General features: G+C 45.1%; 1 protein-coding gene across 1 annotated transcript in view; it reads left to right on the top strand.

The window, feature by feature from the left end:
• peak1 (pseudopodium-enriched atypical kinase 1) overlaps positions 1 to 18,586 on the top strand; it is a 106,754-nt gene extending 88,168 nt beyond the window's left edge. Inside the window, 2 exon segments of the mRNA XM_028985847.1 lie at positions 8,765 to 9,570; positions 13,884 to 18,586. Coding sequence (XP_028841680.1) covers positions 8,765 to 9,570; positions 13,884 to 15,161 — 2,084 coding nt within the window. The 3' untranslated portion in view covers positions 15,162 to 18,586.
• Positions 18,587 to 18,762: the final 176 nt, after the last annotated feature.

The following is an 18,762-nucleotide window of genomic DNA, read 5'->3' on the forward strand; positions in this document are numbered from 1 at the left end:
GATATTCCCAGCTGGGAGGCTAACCCTTGGTCGATAAAGGTTTCGGCTGCTCCTGAGTCCAGGAGAGCCTCCAACTCGACCCGCTTGTGTCCCAGCTGGAAAGTTACCCTGAGCGAGAAACGAGAACTAACGACATGAGTGGACGTGCCAGGCAGGGCTCCCCCAACACCTTCCTGGCTGCGCCGTTTCCCGGACGGAGAGGGCACTGGGGACGGCGATGTTCCGAAGAGCCGCAGTATGCGCAGAGGCCCTCTCTCCAGCGGTGGTCTCGTTCCCCCTGCGGCAGTCGTCCAAGCTGCATGGGTTCCTCGGCCACTGGGCTAGCGGCCGCGCCGGGAAATGAAAAACGAGGCGGAGACGGCATATGAGTGGAAGGTGGTCGGGACCAACGTTGAGCAGGTGGAGGCCGTGTCAGAATCCGCTGATCTATACGGAGAGCCAGATCCACCGCCGCATCGAGGGTTTGAGGAGCTTCCTTGCCAGTCATCTCGTCTCGTATGTGATCAGCCAGGCCCTCTATGAAGAGAGCGCGAAGAGCGTCGTCTCCCCAAGCGAGTTTGGCTGAGAGGGTTCGGAACTCTGAAGCGTAGTGGCAGACGGAGAAAGACCCCTGACGCAGATGGAGAAGCTGGGAATCCGGAGCCCTCTCGCCGCTGGCTGGGACGAAAGTCTTCCGGAGTTCCTCAGAGAAGAGAAAATAATCGTTGCAGATGGGTGATTTGGCGTTGTATAGGGCCGCCGCCCACTCCTGTGCACGCCCAGACAGGAGAGATGTTAAGAGGGCCACCTTGGCGCGAGAACACTGGGAGTCTCATAATGGGAGGAGTAGCACTCGAAAATCATATCCAAGGTGGCTAATAACCCGTCCGGGACGGCCGTCCACCCCGTTCCATTTATCTGGCAGAGCGATACGAGGACCGGCCGGAGAGCTGGCGCTGTAACACTGTCATTGAGGTGGAGAGTTGCAAAACGGAATCCTTTAGAGTATTAATGGTGGTGGCTTGTGCATCAATAATACCACGTATATAGGTGACTTCCGCCTTCACGCGCTCAAACTCCACTGGGTTGACTACGGGCTCAGACATCCTGTCAGGCGTGTAACCACACAGACAATCGTGAGAGATTGGATACGCCCTTGTAGCGTGCAGGATTGACCCAAACGCGGAGAGAACCGCGGGAGGTTGGAAGACACACGCGATTGTTGTTGTAACGCCCGAGCGCTAAAAGGGGCAGTGGTGGCCTAGCGGTAAAGGAAGCGGCCCCGTAATCAGAAGGTTGCCGGTTCGAATCCCGATCCGCCAAGGTGCCACTGAGGTGCCACTGAGCAAAAGCACCGTCCCCACACACTGCTCCCCGGGCGCCTGTCATGGCTGCCCACTGCTCACTCAGGGTGATGGGTTAAATGCAGAGGACAAATTTCACTGTGTGCACTGTGTGCTGTGCTGACGTGTATCACATGTGACAAATCACTTCACTTTAAACTTTTAAACTTTAAAAGCGGAATCCCACCGGGGAAACGGCGTTACGATAAACCGGCCGATAACAGTAGCTCGCGAACTGAAGAGAAGGAACTCACGGTACCGGAGATGGAGAGGACTGGATACGGGAAGCAGGTGAGAGCTCATGGACCATGAATGAAACACGATGTCTGAGCGAGGAGCAGGCGCCAGGACTTCCTGTTTATTTCCTGTCCTAACCAATCCTCGCTCTTCCTCGCAGTCACCTGACTCGCTCACCTGACACTGAATCAAGAAATATATTTGTTAATGGTGTGATATTTATATGTGAATTTTGAATCTAAACTATCTCCATACTTTTTGTGAACTATGTTGACTCATCAGTCCAGAGTTGCTTTAATTTTTTGTGTGAATAGTTCAGTCGCTTGGCCTGTCAACAGTATGGCTTTCTTGTTATGATGCCATGAATTCCACATCTGGCCTGACTTTTCTGGACAGTCAATCAGTGTTCCTGTGTGTTCCTGAGTATACGATCATCAACATTGCCTGTTTCTCTGTGCTTCTTTAAGAGATCTTGAAACAGCTAATCTTTAAATCCCATTTGGGAAAGACCTTGCTGATGAAGAATACCTACTTTGTTTTGTTCAGTCCTGCTGTGGTATGTGTCATGAACCTGTCTTCCACAATCTCACCTTAGTTGCAAAGCTTAAGTCTGTTTTTGTTTCGGAAAGTGACTGGTTTAAACTGTATGTGAAATTGGTGATCATTAGTAGCTGTGGTGTAACTGATTTGATCATACATCTGAATATCTACCTCCTGCTTCCTGTGGCTCCCATTAGGGGGTCACTACACCAGATCAGTCAACCTGACCTCGGTTAATCACACACTTGAATATAATCCTACAAAATCCCTGACCTTTGTGCAAGTGTAACTAGAAGAAATTATGCTGGATTGGAGGCATAGGAACAAAATGAATCTTTAATCCTTTTAGAAAATCTAAACATTTTATCAAAATGTGGCTAAGGGTGCAAACATGGCACTGGAGAATCACCATCTCCATCTCCGATCATTGTCTTGCATTGCAGAAATGTCAGATGTGACATGAACCTACTGATTACTGATACATCCAATTTCAATACATCCTCTCACAAGCTGAGACTTGGGCCATAGAGGAATACAGACAGGTCTAATCCAGGCACCACCTGGTTGGCTGCTGCTCCATTTTTCTTTGTCAGCAAGAAAGCTGGCGGTCTTCACCCCTACATACACTACCAGAAACTAAACCAAATCATCAACCAAATCAAGTACCCTTTGCCACAGCTCAAAATCTCACGGGGGCGTCAGTGTTCAACAAGTTGGACCCGGTGCGTATCCGCAAGGGGGACGAGTCGAAGACCATATTTATCAACGCTAGTGGACACTATGACTACTGCAGTTTTCCAAACCTTTGTCGACAACATCATCTGTGAATTCATCTTGTCTACCTGGATGACATTTTGTTATGGCTGTTGACACACCACTGGGCCACCAGGGGGAACGGAGAAGAAGACCATCCGGAAGCTGAAAGAGACTGGGTCAACAGGAGGCATAAAAGCTGAGCGGCCATATTGGACCCTTTTTGTTGGTTTTTTCCTTCATTGATGCTTGCCTACTTTTTTGACCACGTTTTTTTTACTCTTGACTTTTCGACTTTAGCCTGTTTTTAATGACTGGACTCAGTGCCTCAAAGAGAACAAACAGAAACAGCGGCAGGTTGAAGTCTATGCCTCCAATATGGGCATGGTGAAATCACTCTCCCAGTGAACCAGTCATGACCAGAAATTGCACCCCTGTGCATTTTTCTCCCAGTGCCTATCCACCAGACTGCGGAGGTGGTGCTATCATCATTATAATCCCCAGTGTAATGGCCAGACCGAACGCATCAAGCAGGAACTAGAAAATATGGTGATATTGTTTTGCCCACCCTACCTCCTGGTCTCATTACGTCCTACTGGCCGAACTCGCCCACAGCCAGCTCATCACATCCTCTCTGAGTCTCTCTCCTTTCGAAGGCCAAACAAAGTTTCACATCAGTCACATCAAATCATTGCAATGTGTATATACATATTAGCATTGTTGCATCTTTCACAAACTGGATGCTGGAATGTTGCTGTATTCAAGAAGTGCTGATTGAGAAGAGACACTTCACCAAAATGTATTTTACTGGCAGAAATGGTTGAAGACCTGCTGAGAAAGGTGTAGCTTTTATACCCTTCTTCAGTCTGGAGATAAAATAGAACAACCTCTGTCAATAGAACCCTGCTTTCTGGCAATATTCCAATATATTAATACAGACAAGCAATCAACACATATCATTTCTTCATAACAAAGCAGGAGATCTGTAAAAACCAGATGAAAGTGAAGTGAAGTGAGTGTGATTATGATACTCTGGTCTTCTGCAGTGCTGGTAATCCACGGCCTGACGCTCACTGGCCAGCAGCTGAATGTTGAAATACTGTGAATGAGGGTGTGAATGAGCAGCCATGGTAATTGGCTGTAATTTTGCCCTTGATGGTGCTGCATTCTACCTCCCCAGAGTTCAAAGCACCGTATTGATTTGCTTCACACCCCAATTTTTTCTTTTTCTCGCTCACCCACCCACCCTCACACACACACACACACACACACACATACACACGCACTCTCCTCATCACCCCTCCTCTCTGAGGCACCAGTGAGTGAGTGAAGGAGGGAGCTCGGCTGCCTGCTGAAACTGAGCCAGAGCTCCCTGCATGTTGGTCGGTGGCGCAGCAGGAAATCCATCAGCTCTCTCCGAGCAGCAACAATGCCTCTCTGAAGAGGTAGGCTTCTCTGTGTTCTCCGCGTTTGCCTCCCGTCTGATGCGCAGAATCCAGCCTAGCGGTTCCAGGGTCAGTGTCATGTGCTGTTGTGCGGGATCTGCAGCGATCCTGTGCTGTGTTAGCTGCTGTGTGGGAAAGCGAGTGGTCTTACCTCTGCTGCCTGCCACTGGCTGCTGAGCTGCACATTTCACCATCAGAGCACACTTCAGAAGCGCTGCTCGCCTGTACACAGAGCCACTCTGGTCCTGTCTACAATGCTGCTGTCCTGTGAAGATGGATTAGGAAAAAAGTTGTTTTAGCCAGTCATATGTCGAGAATGATTGCCTTTAAATACAGTGCAATCCACCATGTGTCATGTCAATTATTCAGCTTCTTCTGCACTACTTGATTGAATATTATATTTGATATTTATTTGATAATATGATTTTTTCATATAATGTGCATGCTTGGGGATTTACCTCTAAGGTTTGTGGTCACTAGTTTTATGGGGCTTGTTTTTAATGATCTGTTCTATGAACTTTAGACTATTTAGGGCAAGGCTGCATGGACATACATGGCTGACCTTACATGAGATGCATTATTGGTAGGTTAAAGACATTTACAGAGGAGTTCAATGTACATGAATGTATCCCATCTACATTTGTGGCCAAAAGTTTTGAGAATGACACAATTACTGGTTTTCACAAAGTTTGCTGCTTTTGTGTTTTTAAATCTTTTTGTCAGGGGCAGTGGTGGCCTAGCGGTTAAGGCAGCACCCCCCCGTAATCAGAAGGTTGCAGGTTCGAATCCCGATCCACCAAGGTGCCACTGAGCAAAGCACCGTCCCCACACCCTGCTCCCCGGGTGCCTTTCATGGCTGCCCACTGCTCACCAAGGGTGATGGTTAAAAGCAATGGACACGTTTCGTTGTGTGCACCATGTGCTGTGCTGCAGTGTATCATAATGACAATCACTTCACTTTCAGTTGTTTTTTGTGGTGTATTGAAGCATAAAAACAAGCATATTATTTCGAAGGTTTTTATTGGCAATTATGCAAAGTTTATGTAAAGAGTCAATATTTGCAGTAAATATTTGCAGTGTTTTTTCAAGACCTGGCCATGGTCACAAAGGTTCAATATTTTGTTCCACGAGCCACTCTGACTTTGGCCACGATTCTCCATCATGCTGGAAAATGTATTGTTCTTCACCAAATTGTTCTTGGATGGTTGGGAGAAGTTGCTGTCAGAGGATGTTTTGGTACCATTCTTTATTCATTGCTGTGTTCTTAGGCAAAATTGTGAGTGATCCCACTCCCATGGTTGAGAAGCAAACGAATGGTCTCAGGATGCTTTACTGTTGGCATGAGACAGGACTGATGGTAGCGTCACCTTTTGTGACAATCATTTATCCAGATGCCCCAAACAATCGGAAAATTACTTTTTGCAGGATATGAGTCTGTCCTTGATGTTTTTCTTGGAGAGAATTGGCTTCTTTGCTGCCCTTCTTGACACAGGGCCATCCTCCAAAAGTCTCGCCTCCTGTATATGCACATGCACTCACACCTGCCTGCTGCCATTCCTTAGCATGTTCTGCACTGGTGGCAGTCTTGCAATCTTAGTAGCAGCAATATCCTTGCCTGTGAAGCCCTTTTTATGCAATGCATGACTAAGCATTTTTTTATGCAACGCATGACATGACTGCACATGTTTCCTTGCAGGTAACCATGGTTAACAGAGGAATAACAATGATTTCAAGCATCACCCTCCTTGTAAAGCGTTCAGTCTGCTATTCTAACAGAATGATCTCTAGCCTCTAGATCTCTGCTCACCAACACTCTCACTTGTGTTAACAAGAGGATCATTGAAATGATCTCAGCAGGTCCTTTTGTGGCTGTGCTGAAATGGAGTGGAAATGTTTTTTTGGGGGGAATTAATTTCATTTTCATGGCAAGGAGGGACTTTTGTAATTCATCTGATCACTCTTCATAACATTCTGGAGTATATGCAAATTGGCATAATAAAAACAGTAGTTCTCAAAACTTTTGGCCATGACTATGTTGTAAAAAATATGTTCACCACACTCTGACCACAGACCACATTGTAGATAATTTAGATAAACATGTGTATGCACCAGGTTACCAGTATTCATAACATAGCGGGTCAGCAACAGGTGAATAAGGAGTCAGGCGTCCCTCCATTGGAGTGTTATAAATGTTGATATATGACAGATTGCTTATTCACTTTTACAAGTAAAAGATGTATCATCCCCTTGACTGCATGGACATTTTTGATTGTGGCTGCACTTACACCAGCATCTGTGTGTGTGTTTTGTGTGTGAGGGAGTGTGTTTTTTCTTTTCAGTTGCACCATGGTGTCAATGTTTTGAGGGTTTATCCCATTTCAGCCAGGGCTGCTGTTTGCAATGGAAAATCACTTAAGGGTTTTGTACAAACGGCAAACGATGTATTACAGAATATTTAGATCTACAGATGTAATTAAAACAAAGATGCGATGAAGAGTTTACAAGGGATGTGTGATAACTCCAGATTTCCCTTTAAGTGACATGCTAAGCCATTAGACAGCATTTGACAGACAGAGATTCATTTATATTCACTCCCACACTGATCTCTTCTGCTCCATCCTTCCTAATTATTGAAGTGATTGATGTTCTTCATCAGAGAACCTTAAGGAAGAAAGTATTTGGTGGAGTCTCTCACCATCTCATTGAATGTTGACCTGCTTAAAGATGGGGTATGCTAGTAGCTGCCTAAATTCTCCAGTGCCTTCTGCTAAAATGTCCTCTTCTGCTCCACATTCTGCTGTGCTTTTCCTGAAAAAGTAGGCCTAAGAGCCTTAGTGGCGGGAGCATATTTGGATTAGGGTGAAGATTATGTTTTCTTCAGAGGATTTAAGGAAGTTTAAGGGGACAATGTTAAATGCTCATGATTGTAAGAAGGATTCAGTCTTTTTTCATGCCTCACACCAAAGGGTTTGAGGTTGCCATGTGCAGTGTTTGGATTTGTGCTGGTTCGAATTGACATCATTGTTGTGCTTCATTTTTTGACTAACATCTAATGAAAGGTATTTTACCTGTCTGTAGGCAGGGTTTGAGTTTTTCCTGTGTGCATGTCAAAATGAGGACAGCGTTAACTGAAGCTCTCTGATTAAGCCTTGCTGGCAATGGCTGAAAATGAGCTGCTCTTTAGCCCACGTGCTCTCTGCTGGACAGCCGGTGCCAATGTAGACTGATACTCCTTTTAATCTGCACACAGTCTCTGTAGGGGACTTGTATGTCCTGGGATGAGGGCCCTTGTTTTAGTGCAGGTTGATTTTACCTCCTGGATTTACCCACAATTTTTATTTGATACTGAATATATAGCCATGTCTGATACTGTGGGACTCAGGTCTTAGGTTTCATTGACATAAAGACTTTATTTATTTATTGACTGAATGAAAATATAATAACATAGCTGCATTTTGTTTACTTCCTGAGTGGATACTGATTTATGACATAGATGTGAATCTCATCCTAGTCAGGAATAATCCCTACAGAAAGATGGATACAGACAGTGAAGGCATTTCAGGGTGTAAAGAAATAAACGCAGTGCAAATGGCAAGCAGTATATTAAAACTCACTCATCTGATGTTACCGGGCATGAAAGAGGCATGGCGCAATAAAAGTTACAAGAATTAACAGTTTCTAATTTATTAACACCAGTAGATTACTATTGCAGTTACATGTAAATATTGTATGTAAAAAAGGTTTCAAAGTTACAGAAATTTCCAAAGACCAATCAGGAATTGTCCATTGTCCTGTCTCTCTCATTGCGACACCTCAAGCCCTTTGCCTGCCCTTGACCTGGGGGGTGTCGCAGTCCTAATAAAAACACAGGCGGGGGACCTCCAGGCTAGACAAAAGTGTCATGGACCTGGGATTTTCCATCAGACAGGGGCCAATTCAAATGAAGCATCTTTTGCAAGTGGTAAACATGGTGAGGCATATTGCTGCTGGCAGGACATTGTTCTTGAGCAGTTGTAGTATTGTTTTCTCCTTCAATTTGAACATCATTATTGTCGATCCTGCAGACTGAAGCAAATTGTTTTGTTACATATATTTATCCTTTATATATTTATAAATTCGAACAACAGCATAAAGAGGCTGTTGCTGTTCTTCAGACTATTCTTCATGCTGTCATGGACACATTTTCCATGCACAAGCAGCAACAGCTTGCGTTAAAAGTCAAAAAGACTTTCAATTTTCTTTATAGTTTCACAATCTGCAAAAACAAACAGTATACATTCAGAACATCTGAATACATTACAGAAGATAAAAAAAGGTAATTTTTTCATCATTACAGGGTTAATATATCTAATTACTGAATGTCATGTTGTCACACACATTGTGAGATGATCTGTAACTAAATTGCAGATGTTTATTTCTGATGTGCAACTTTTTCTCTTCCTTTTTCTGCACTCTTTGTTACTGCAGGTCAATCCAGAGTCAGCATGATTCCCCTGAAGCACCCCAGAAACCCCAAGGCATCTGATGACACTCTAGCATCAGGTGATCTAGATACATTTGATCTTTTCTCCAAAGCCACTCCACCCCCCTTGCCCAAGAAGGGCACAGTCGGCCGTAGCAGCACTGACGCACCAGGCCAGTGTAAAGAGCTCATGTCCCTCCGTCCCAAGGGTGAGGCCAAGCCTGGAGGGACCAACCTGAGTGTGGCCAACCCGCTGTACGACTTGGACTCCACCTGGGAGACAGCCAGCCAGAGCTCCTCCCTCAGCTCCGACATGCGCCTTCTGGACCAGGAGTCAGGCGACTCTCTGGAGAGGCCAGTGGCGGTTGGCAAGAACCGGCCCACCAACAGCCTCTCGTCTCTAACCACCGCCAACAGCAGCGCGGCCGGCCGGGAGCGGCGGGGCTACCGCAGCGTGGAGTCATTAGCAGACCGTGCCCGGACCACAGGCAGGGGGAGCAGTAGTGGAGTGGCCGGGGTTAAAGCTGCTGGCACCACTTCGAAGCCTCAGAGGCAGGCCCTGTACAAAGGCATGGACAGTTGGGAGGAGGTGGTGGGACGGATCCGCGGCCTGCACACCGACACCTTGCGCAAACTGGCCGGGAAGTGTGAGGACCGCTTCATGGCCGGCCAAAAGGACCACCTGCGCTTTGGCACGGACAGTTGGTCCCATTTCAGGCTGACCACGGGCAGGCCTTGCTGTGAGGCTGGAGATGCTGTCTACTACACCGCGTCCTATGCTAAAGACCCACTAGTCAACTACGCCATTAAGGTTTGTCTTAAAGTTAAATGAATGTGTGTGTTTTTTCTGCCATGTGTGTGTGTCTTTTACTGTTTTAGAGCACCCCAATTTTCTAGTTGAAGTGAAATGGTCAGTGGTGAATTGCCAGAGGTTAAAAAAAAAGGAAAGGTCACCCAAAACTGAAAAATAAAGTTCATTTCAAAAGACGGCTGGCAGAATCAAAGCCCTACAAGAGTCAGCAGCTTGTGTGATAGGTAGCTCACATTAACACAGCTTAGTAGTGTCGCAGTAAGTCTTTATTTCAACTGTAAATAGAAGAAGCTTACCTGGGCCATGAAAGACAGCTAATGTTGGTCAGGGAATCATCCTACAGCAGGGGTTGGCAACCTATAATACTGAAAGAGCCATTTTGACCTGTTTTCCACAAAAGAGAAAGCACCAGGAGCTGCAAATAAAATGAAGATAACACTGAATACAGTGGGGCAAAAAAGTATTTGTAAAAGTTATTCTCCTTAAAAAGAGAGAGGTCTGTAATTTTCATCATAGGTACACTTCAACTGTGAGAATGTAAAAAAAATCCAGGACATCACATTGGATGTTTTTTTTAAGTTTTTTTGTATAATTTAGTCAATTACAAAAGGTCACCTCAATATTTTAGAATGGAAGGTCGAACTTTCCTGTAAGTCTTTACCAGGTTTGCACACACTGTAGCTTGTATTTTTGCATATTCGTCCATGCAGGACTGTTGCTGAGCACAGATTCTCTATTTGATTGAGGTGTTGCTAGGCCACTCCAGAACGCCTTTTTACGTAGCCACTTCTTCAGGTGTTGGGTTTTGGACCATTGTCATGCTGGGAGATCCAAAAATCTCATGATACTTGGCCCCATTCATCCTTCTCAATACAAATCGGTCCCCTTTGTAGAAATGCTGCCCCAAACAATAATGTTTCCACCCCCATGCTTCACAGTCTGTATGGGATTATTAGGATGCAACTCAGCACTCTTCCCCTCCAAAACAAGATCTATTTTGGTCTCATCTGACCACATGACATTCTTCCAATCCTCCAATGGATCATGCTCTTATAGTCAACATCATTAAACAAATCATTAAACACTAAATATTACAAAAACTGTTTACTCAACCCAAGAGACGTCTGGTTTTGAATTGATGCTCTAATTGAACGAACAGCTCAGATTAACAGATCTGGTGGTGAAGGCCAGGTTGGGTAGCAGACGTATATACACATATTTATTATATTTATTTTACATCATGGATTTGCCTTTGGCTGCACCTGAACCTACATTAATAAAAAGTTGTACTAAATTTATTAGATTTTAGGTCAGCGGTGGCCTGGTGGTTAAGGAAGCGGCCCTGTAATCACAAGGTTGACGGTTAGAATCCTGATCCTCCAAGGTGCTGACCACTGAGGTGCCACTGAGCAAAACGCCACCCCCCCACACACTTCTCCCTGGGCGTCTGTCATGGCTGCCCACTGATCATAAGGGTTATGGGTTAAAAGCAGAGGACACATTTCATGTACACCATATGCTGTGCTGAAGTGTTTCACAATGACAATCACTTCACTTTCATTTTATTCATTAAAGCGTTGAGGTTTACTGTTTTTTCATTCTGGTTTAGATTAGCATTATAAAGTTTTGAAACCAAGCTTTGCAACCTTCAGTGATTATTTCTTACTAACTTTGCAATGAGTTGTCTTCATCTTTACTTCAAAATACATCATCTTTAGTACATTTGGACTCAACAAACGTGGAGAAAAATAGGGTATAATTAGGGTCACATTTTTAGAAATGAGAGGGGAGAACAATCAAGATTTTTACATACGGTAAAGCTCAGCTTCACTTCCAAAGTTGCCAAGCTGAGGGAATGCACCTTTACTTAATTTATTAAACATAAATATTCAACTGGTGGTAATCCAAACAAAATCATCATGACAATCCATCAGTTATTTATTTGTCATCTATACGGTCATTGAAGATAGGTGTGTTCACATATTTTTTAACACTGTATTTTTCCACAGTTGAACACATTTTACTGCAAGGAAGAACCTCAATGTTGTTTGCAGAACCACTCATCACTGTAACTAAATGTGCAAGGAGTCTCCAATAATCATAAGCTGAGGAAATCCATAAATATCCATAAATCTGTGAATATCCATAAATGGCTGCTTTAGGAAGGAACAACTGTTGCTTAATAAGTAATCCTCTTTATGCACAGGTTGTGGCAGCATCTTGTGGTGAACATTTGTAACGGCAGATTTGCAGAGGGACTGTGTGTGGTGCATAGAGAATAGACCTGGTTTTCTAATGTCTTAAGCAGAGTGAGACCGAAATGATGGAATTTCCCCCCTCACAAGCTCATTACATTAACCTTCCTCAAGGGGCAGTGGTGGCCTAGCGGTTGAGGAAGCGGATCCGTAATCAGAAAGTTGCCGGTTCGAATTCCGATTCGCCAAGGTGCCACTGAGCAAATTACCGTCCCCACAGACTGCTCCCCTGTGCCTGTCATGACTACTCACTGCTCATTAAGGGTGATGGTTAAAAGCAGAGGACATATTTCATTGTGTGCACCATATGCTGTGCTGCAGTGTTTCACAATGACAATCACTTCACTTTCACTTTCTTTCCTCCCATGATTTGAAATATGCTTGCGCCTAGACCTGTCAGTGTCTGTGCCACTTTTCTGCTGCCATAAGAAGGTTGAGTTAGAACGTGTTAGAACTCTGTTGGCTGGGCCCTCTCCTCTGTCAGGTGGAAAAAAATCCCTTTGGTCTTCAGCTTTGGAGAAGAAGTGATGAGCTCAGACGTGTAGTGTGATGATCCCCTGGAGAGAAAATGGCTGCCTTCCCGCTTTTATGTGCAGCGGAGGCGAGAATAAAAGCGGGTCGGGGCTGGAGGGAGGCCTGTCAGTCTGAGTTAGAGCCCAAGTGAGCCACAGCTACTCCATCCAGCTGCCACCATGTGCTTCTGCTGTGCTAGCCCTGCTGTCTCTCTCACCACGACTCTCAGTTATTTGTGAGATCAATAGCATAAGCGCTAATGTGCACTGCATCATCTGACAGAACGAGGGGCAGAGATGAAAAGCATTATTCAGCCCTCACTGCTGACTCGCTCTTCCTCCTCGCCTGCCATGGTCTGTATGCAGCGGGAGTGGTTCTGGGCCGTGGGGGATGGGAGGTTTTTATTCTGCTCTCTACTGTGAAACATGATCTGAAGTCTGCAGAGACATGAATCACAGAACTCACAGGTGGGCAGCAGAAATGATGAAGCCACTAACAGCAAAGCTCTCGCGCAAGACAAGACGCAAGGTCCAGATGATGCAGATAATAAGACAGATCAAAATACCACTAACAGCAGTAAATAGTACAAAATAAAAGTAATCTGAGACTAAGCAGAGTTATATAATGCATGTAAGTGATAACTTTATAAAACAGTAAAGGTGGTTATGGCGTAGTCATAGGAAACCATATACAAACAGTATGAAGAATATAAAACCGTTCAGGTGTTCAATTATTGACTCAATTATTGAATTTTGACCACAATTATTGAATGTATATCATTGTTCTTAGGAGCACACTAGAGATGCAGGACCCCCACTTCTGTCAAAACTGCAATACCCTGCAATACCCCGCCATGGGATCATTAGATATCACAGCTGTAAATCTAGTTTATTTTTGTTATTTTCTTTAGTTTTTCAGAAACAAATCACCAAATGAATGTAATGCTTGAGTCAAAAAATATTAGCCCTTGTTTGTGTGCATTAATGGTTAATACTATAGTAAATGCATATGAGAAGTTTTCTTTAAGAACTTTGAGAACCTTTAAACTTTAAAGTGAAGTGATTGTCATTGTGATACACTGCAGCACAGCAAACGGTGACACAACGAAATGTTTTTAACCATCACCCTTGATGAGCAGTGGGCAGCCATGACAGGCATCCGTGGAGCAGTGTGTGGGGGTGGTGCTATGCTCAGTGGCACCTCAGTGGCACCTTGGCCTAGCGGTTAAGAAAGCGGCCCCGTAATCAGAAGGTTGCCGGTTTGAATCCCGATCCCCATTAAGGATGATGGGTTAAAAGCAGAGGACACATTTCGTTGTTTGCACCGTGTGCTGTACTTTGTATCACAAAGACAATCACTTCACTTGTCTGTAATTTCATTTCATTGAAATTGCCTTTGTTGTCAGTCATTACAGATGATGATCAGCCAATATTGTCTCCTAAACTTAAATAGAGTTGGAAGCTATAAACAGGTTAGATTGATTGAGGTAGTTATGAAGTACCCAGTTTCTTCTGTGTTAATTGCATTCTTTCTGGTCCTCCTCAGATCTGCAGGAGTAAAGTGAAGGAGACCCAGCAGCAGTTCTTCCACAGCCTGGCTGTGAGGCAGAGTCTGCCGCTGCACTTCAACATTCAACAGGACTGCGGCCACTTCCTGGCCGACGTCCCGTCCCGCCTGCTGCCTTGGGAGGAGGACAATGGCAAGGAGGGAGAGAGTGGTGATGATGATAAGAAGAAGAATGTGAATAAAGTAGAGAATGTGCACGAGAAGTGCGAGAGGGAGCCTGGTGAGAAGAAGACGAGCGAAAAGAACACGGAGACGTTGTTATGTGGCGCTCCCAACGGACAGGCCGGGGACGGCCCTGCGTGCAGCTCGGGCACGCTGCAGAGTCGGGTCGTGGTTATCACCCGCGAGGTTCCCTTCCAGACGGTTGCGGACTTCGTGCGTGAGGGCCAGTCGAGGCACGTCCGCAACCCGGACCTGTACGAGCGGCAGGTGTGCCTGCTTCTCCTGCAGCTGTGTGCGGGGCTGGAGCACATGAAGCCCTACCACGTCACACACTGCGACCTGCGGCTGGAGAACCTGCTGCTGGTGCACTGCAACCCCAGCAACCTCTGGAACCTGGACCTGCAGGAGCCCAACAACAACACCTCCGCCGGAGCCGCCGGGACCTCCAGCTCTGCCGGCACCAGCGCCTGTCCTGCCCGCCTCATCATCAGCAACTTTTCACAGGCGAAGCAGAAGGGTGCGGTGCTGACCCAGCACACTGCAGAGTCCACGCGCAACCAGTCCCGCCTGGCGCCCGAGATCATCACTGCCACACAGTACCGCAAGTGTGACGAGTTCCAGACCGGCATCCTCATCTACGAAATGCTGCACCGGCCCAACCCCTTCGAGGAGTTCCCCGAGCTGAAGGAGCGCGAGTACAGCCTGGCGGACCTTCCCTTCCTACCCGCCCGCTCGCTCTACTCTCAGGGCCTGCAGCAGCTGGCCGGCCTGCTGCTCAACGCCAACCCGTCTGAGCGCATCCAGATGGGCGAGGCGTGGGCATGTCTCCAGTGTCTGCTGTGGGGTCCTCGGGAGGACCTCTTCCAGGCCCTGAGCTCCAGCACCGGCCCGGGCCACCGGCAGGCCACTCTGCAGAACTGGCTGGATCTGAAGCGGACGCTGATGATGATCAAGTTCGCCGAGCGCTCGCTGGACACGGGATGTGGCGTCAGCCTGGAGGACTGGCTCTGCTGCCAGTACCTGGCCTTCTCCACCCCGGAGACCTTAAGCAAAGTCATCCGGATCCTGCAGCAGCCGCAGGAGCACCATATCTGAGTCACCACGGCAACCCCAATCCCCAACTGTCCCAGACAAAGCACAGTCCTCAAGACTCAATTGAATCCAAGCCAACTGCTTTTCTGTGATCCTGGCCAGTTTGTGTGCTCTACCCCTGCCCTGTCCTCTGACCTGCTCTACCCCTGCCCTGTCCTCTGACCTGCTCTACCCCTGCCCTGTCCTCTGACCTGCTCTACCCCTGCCCTGTCCTCTGTACTCGGTTCTAGTTACTGGGAGGAAAGCAGAACACAACAAGACTTCACAGTGGTGACTTCTTTAACAGAAATGCTTTTGTTGTTCTCCTACCAGTTCATTTAGTCCATTACCTGTATTCTGTGGGTGGAGTGGAGTCACTGATTCTGGACGTCTACCAGTGTTTTCGAAATCACGTGTGTGGTGCCCTACCTGTCAAAAGACTCCAGAAAGACATAAGAGAGTAGAAGAGAAAGCTTGAATGTTCAGAGATAACTGCATAAGGTGACTGATCACTGTAGCAGGTACTTGTGAACACACTGATCTGGAATCAGCTGTTAATTCACCTTGCTCACTTTGGCTATGGTCTAATGTCCACCCAACAGGACACTTCAGGGAGGAGGGGATTATGAAAAAGGGATTATTTTTCTAATGTAGAGATGAATATGTCTATATTATGGCAGATTGCACATGATGTCACCACAATGGGTCACTTGTTTCCTAGCTAGTGCCACACTAGCCATATATCATGTTTCATTTCCTATTAGCTCATGCTCACTGGTCACCAGAAGATGAGAAGAACAATGAAGGGAGCCCTCTTATCACACCTAATATAATATTAACTAACACCCTGTTTTTATTCTATATTTGGTAACAAAATTCAGGTTGTTTCAAACCAAACTAATTGGAAATCATCTATTTTTCTACCGACAAGATTGTTATGCAAAAAAAGAGCCAAAGATAAACTAAAGCTGGTAACTCCCTCCTTATATATAATCAAACCACAGTGACAGATTTTGTGTGTCACATGCAGTAGAACAAGTGCCCTTACCCAGATGACACGTCACAGTCCAGTGCATCCTTGCTTTCTAATGAATTTAATGGTGTTTTTGGCACCGCTATTTTTTCCGGAGGCCTGATTAAGCACTGTGTTTCAACGCGGGTTGGGTGGACGCGAGCTCTTCACCTCAGCGTACATGTGTTGTATGTTATTACCTATATAACTGACAGTATTTAAACTGATTTAAACTGTACACAATATCCAGTAACACAATATGCATCTTTTCTTTTTGCTCCATTACTAATTTTTTTTGTGTGGCACATACGCAACCGTACTTTGAGTGATGTGAGTGTCAGAAGCCTGAAGTGTGTGTGGGGACTTTGTATGTTTGTATCAGGGACTGCACGTTCTTTTATTGTTTTAAACTTTTGCATTGCATCTTTTGTGTTTTTATTTGACAACTTCATTTTTGTGGTTAAAAGAGATTAACAGTTTGCACATTCATTAGACACATAACACACTCCTAGATGGAGGCAACGGAACAAGAGTGTTGAGAATGATGGTCTGATAAATATCTATATAAAAATATATAAAACACATTGAAAAGTTTGGGTCATTTAAAAATGTTCTCATGTTTGGCACATTAAAAAGATGTGAGATGGTTTAAAACTCCAGACATTATTCATGTTGTAAGTGACCCTGGTGGATGGAAATGTCTGTTAACGATGGAATATCTGCATACATGTAGGGATGAACTTTATCAGCAACAATTAGTCTAGAGTTCCAGTGGAATGGTGCTGTGTTTGTTTATCCAAGTCTATCATTTTAAAACCTTCATTCATTAGTGGAAAAGATTTTTCAATGAAAATATTATTTATCACTGAAAGGAAATTGCTTTAAAACACACAAAACACAAGACTGAATTTGTTGCATAAGAAAAAAATGAAGTATTAAAATTCTAAATATTAAAGTACACAAAAAATATACTAAAATGAGAATATTGCACTTGCAGTATTTATTTGAAACATATATATCTTGCACTTTATTGTTTAAAGTAGTTGAAATTATTGTGCACATTATTATGAGGACACGTGATGGAAGGAAGGGTTCTAGGATCTGATTGCAGTGGGAAGGAAGGATTTTGTGTGACGTTCAGTGGTTGGATTTTACACTGATGTGTCTGTGAAGGTGCTTTCCAGCTCGGTCACCACACTGTGGAGTGGGTGGTCAGTATCGTTCATGATGGCCTGTACTCTGGACAGTCATCTCTCTAAAGTGTCTACTTCCCTGCCCAACACAGAGCCTGTCCTCCTGCACGCCAGCACACCACAGCATGAAGATGGCACTGGCCTCTTCCGATTCGTAGAACAACACAGTGATATAGACTAAGGATCTAAGGATCTGAAAACAGCAGTACAGTATATAGCACATCAGAACTACGTCATTATTTCAAACTTTGTCAATAATTACTTATTATTGTTTTTATATATTGTTTCTATTCAAATAATAATGTTTTTATGGAAAACAGGGAAATTTCTAAATGACCCTAGACTTTTGAACCACAGTGTATATATGAATCAATTTAAAGAGCTGGACTTTCTGCCCATCAGCATATGGAATGTATGAGTGTTTTCCCACCAGTGGAACAATGGACCCCCAACACAGTTCTCCCACAACCACTGCTCTCAAAAAAGAATGAAAATGACCACTTCTCTGTACCCCATGCACCCAGCCGGATGGCAGAAGCCCTTCTCAGGTTTACCCGGTGCGTACTCACCACAGACAATACCAGTTACTAGCAAAGTCAAAAATCCTCCTTGTTTTGCTATGTTCCCTTACGAAATGTCTATGACAGTGTTTCCTAACCCTGGTCCTGAAAGAACATCTGCCAAAATGTCTTCAATCCAATGTCACCTCGGTTAGGCCCAGGTGTGACAGGTTGTGAAGCCATGTTGGTGGGAATGTTCCTGCAGGACCAGGTTTGGGAAACACACAATGCAATGGGATGCAGTGTTTTATTAGGAAAAAATCCAGTGAACATACTTGTTGAAAAGTCGTGAGTATGCACCCACAGCAGCGGTGGTGGAGCATCTGCTAATACATTATCTTCACATCTGCAGGCCACAAGGCCACTGAGCTTGTCACTCCGTTCTACTGTGGACATGAGGTGTTCGAGGTAGAGGTGCAATACTGGACTGCACTGGTGGTCATCCATTTGAGTGAACCTGCGTGATGAAAATCTATTAAAGGGTCCCTTACCCCATCGTCACACACTGGCAGCGTTGGGACATGTTGAACTTGAAAAAGCTTGAGGTCAGAACAAGATGATGTTGAAGCATGCGGAGAAGAAAAGTTCCCCAGAACATAAAGAAATGAGTTCTCTAGGCTTTATATACATGTGTACTGATCAAGTTAACCAATAGTAAATAAACAATGAATATATGTTTTTATACGCCACGTGTCCTTTTTATTCTTCACCAAACGTTGCTGCCGGCAGCCATGATGGTGATCGATGATGGCGACTTTGTGGCTGCAGTATCCGCTGCAGACCACACACGGGCATCGCTCCCCTGCTTCTGCTCAGGATCGCACCGCTCTCAGGCCTCCATCGACGCTTCTGTGTGAAAA

This window comes from Denticeps clupeoides, chromosome 7 (genome assembly GCF_900700375.1).
Source record: "Denticeps clupeoides chromosome 7, fDenClu1.1, whole genome shotgun sequence".
Classification (NCBI taxonomy): Eukaryota; Metazoa; Chordata; class Actinopteri; order Clupeiformes; family Denticipitidae; genus Denticeps; species Denticeps clupeoides.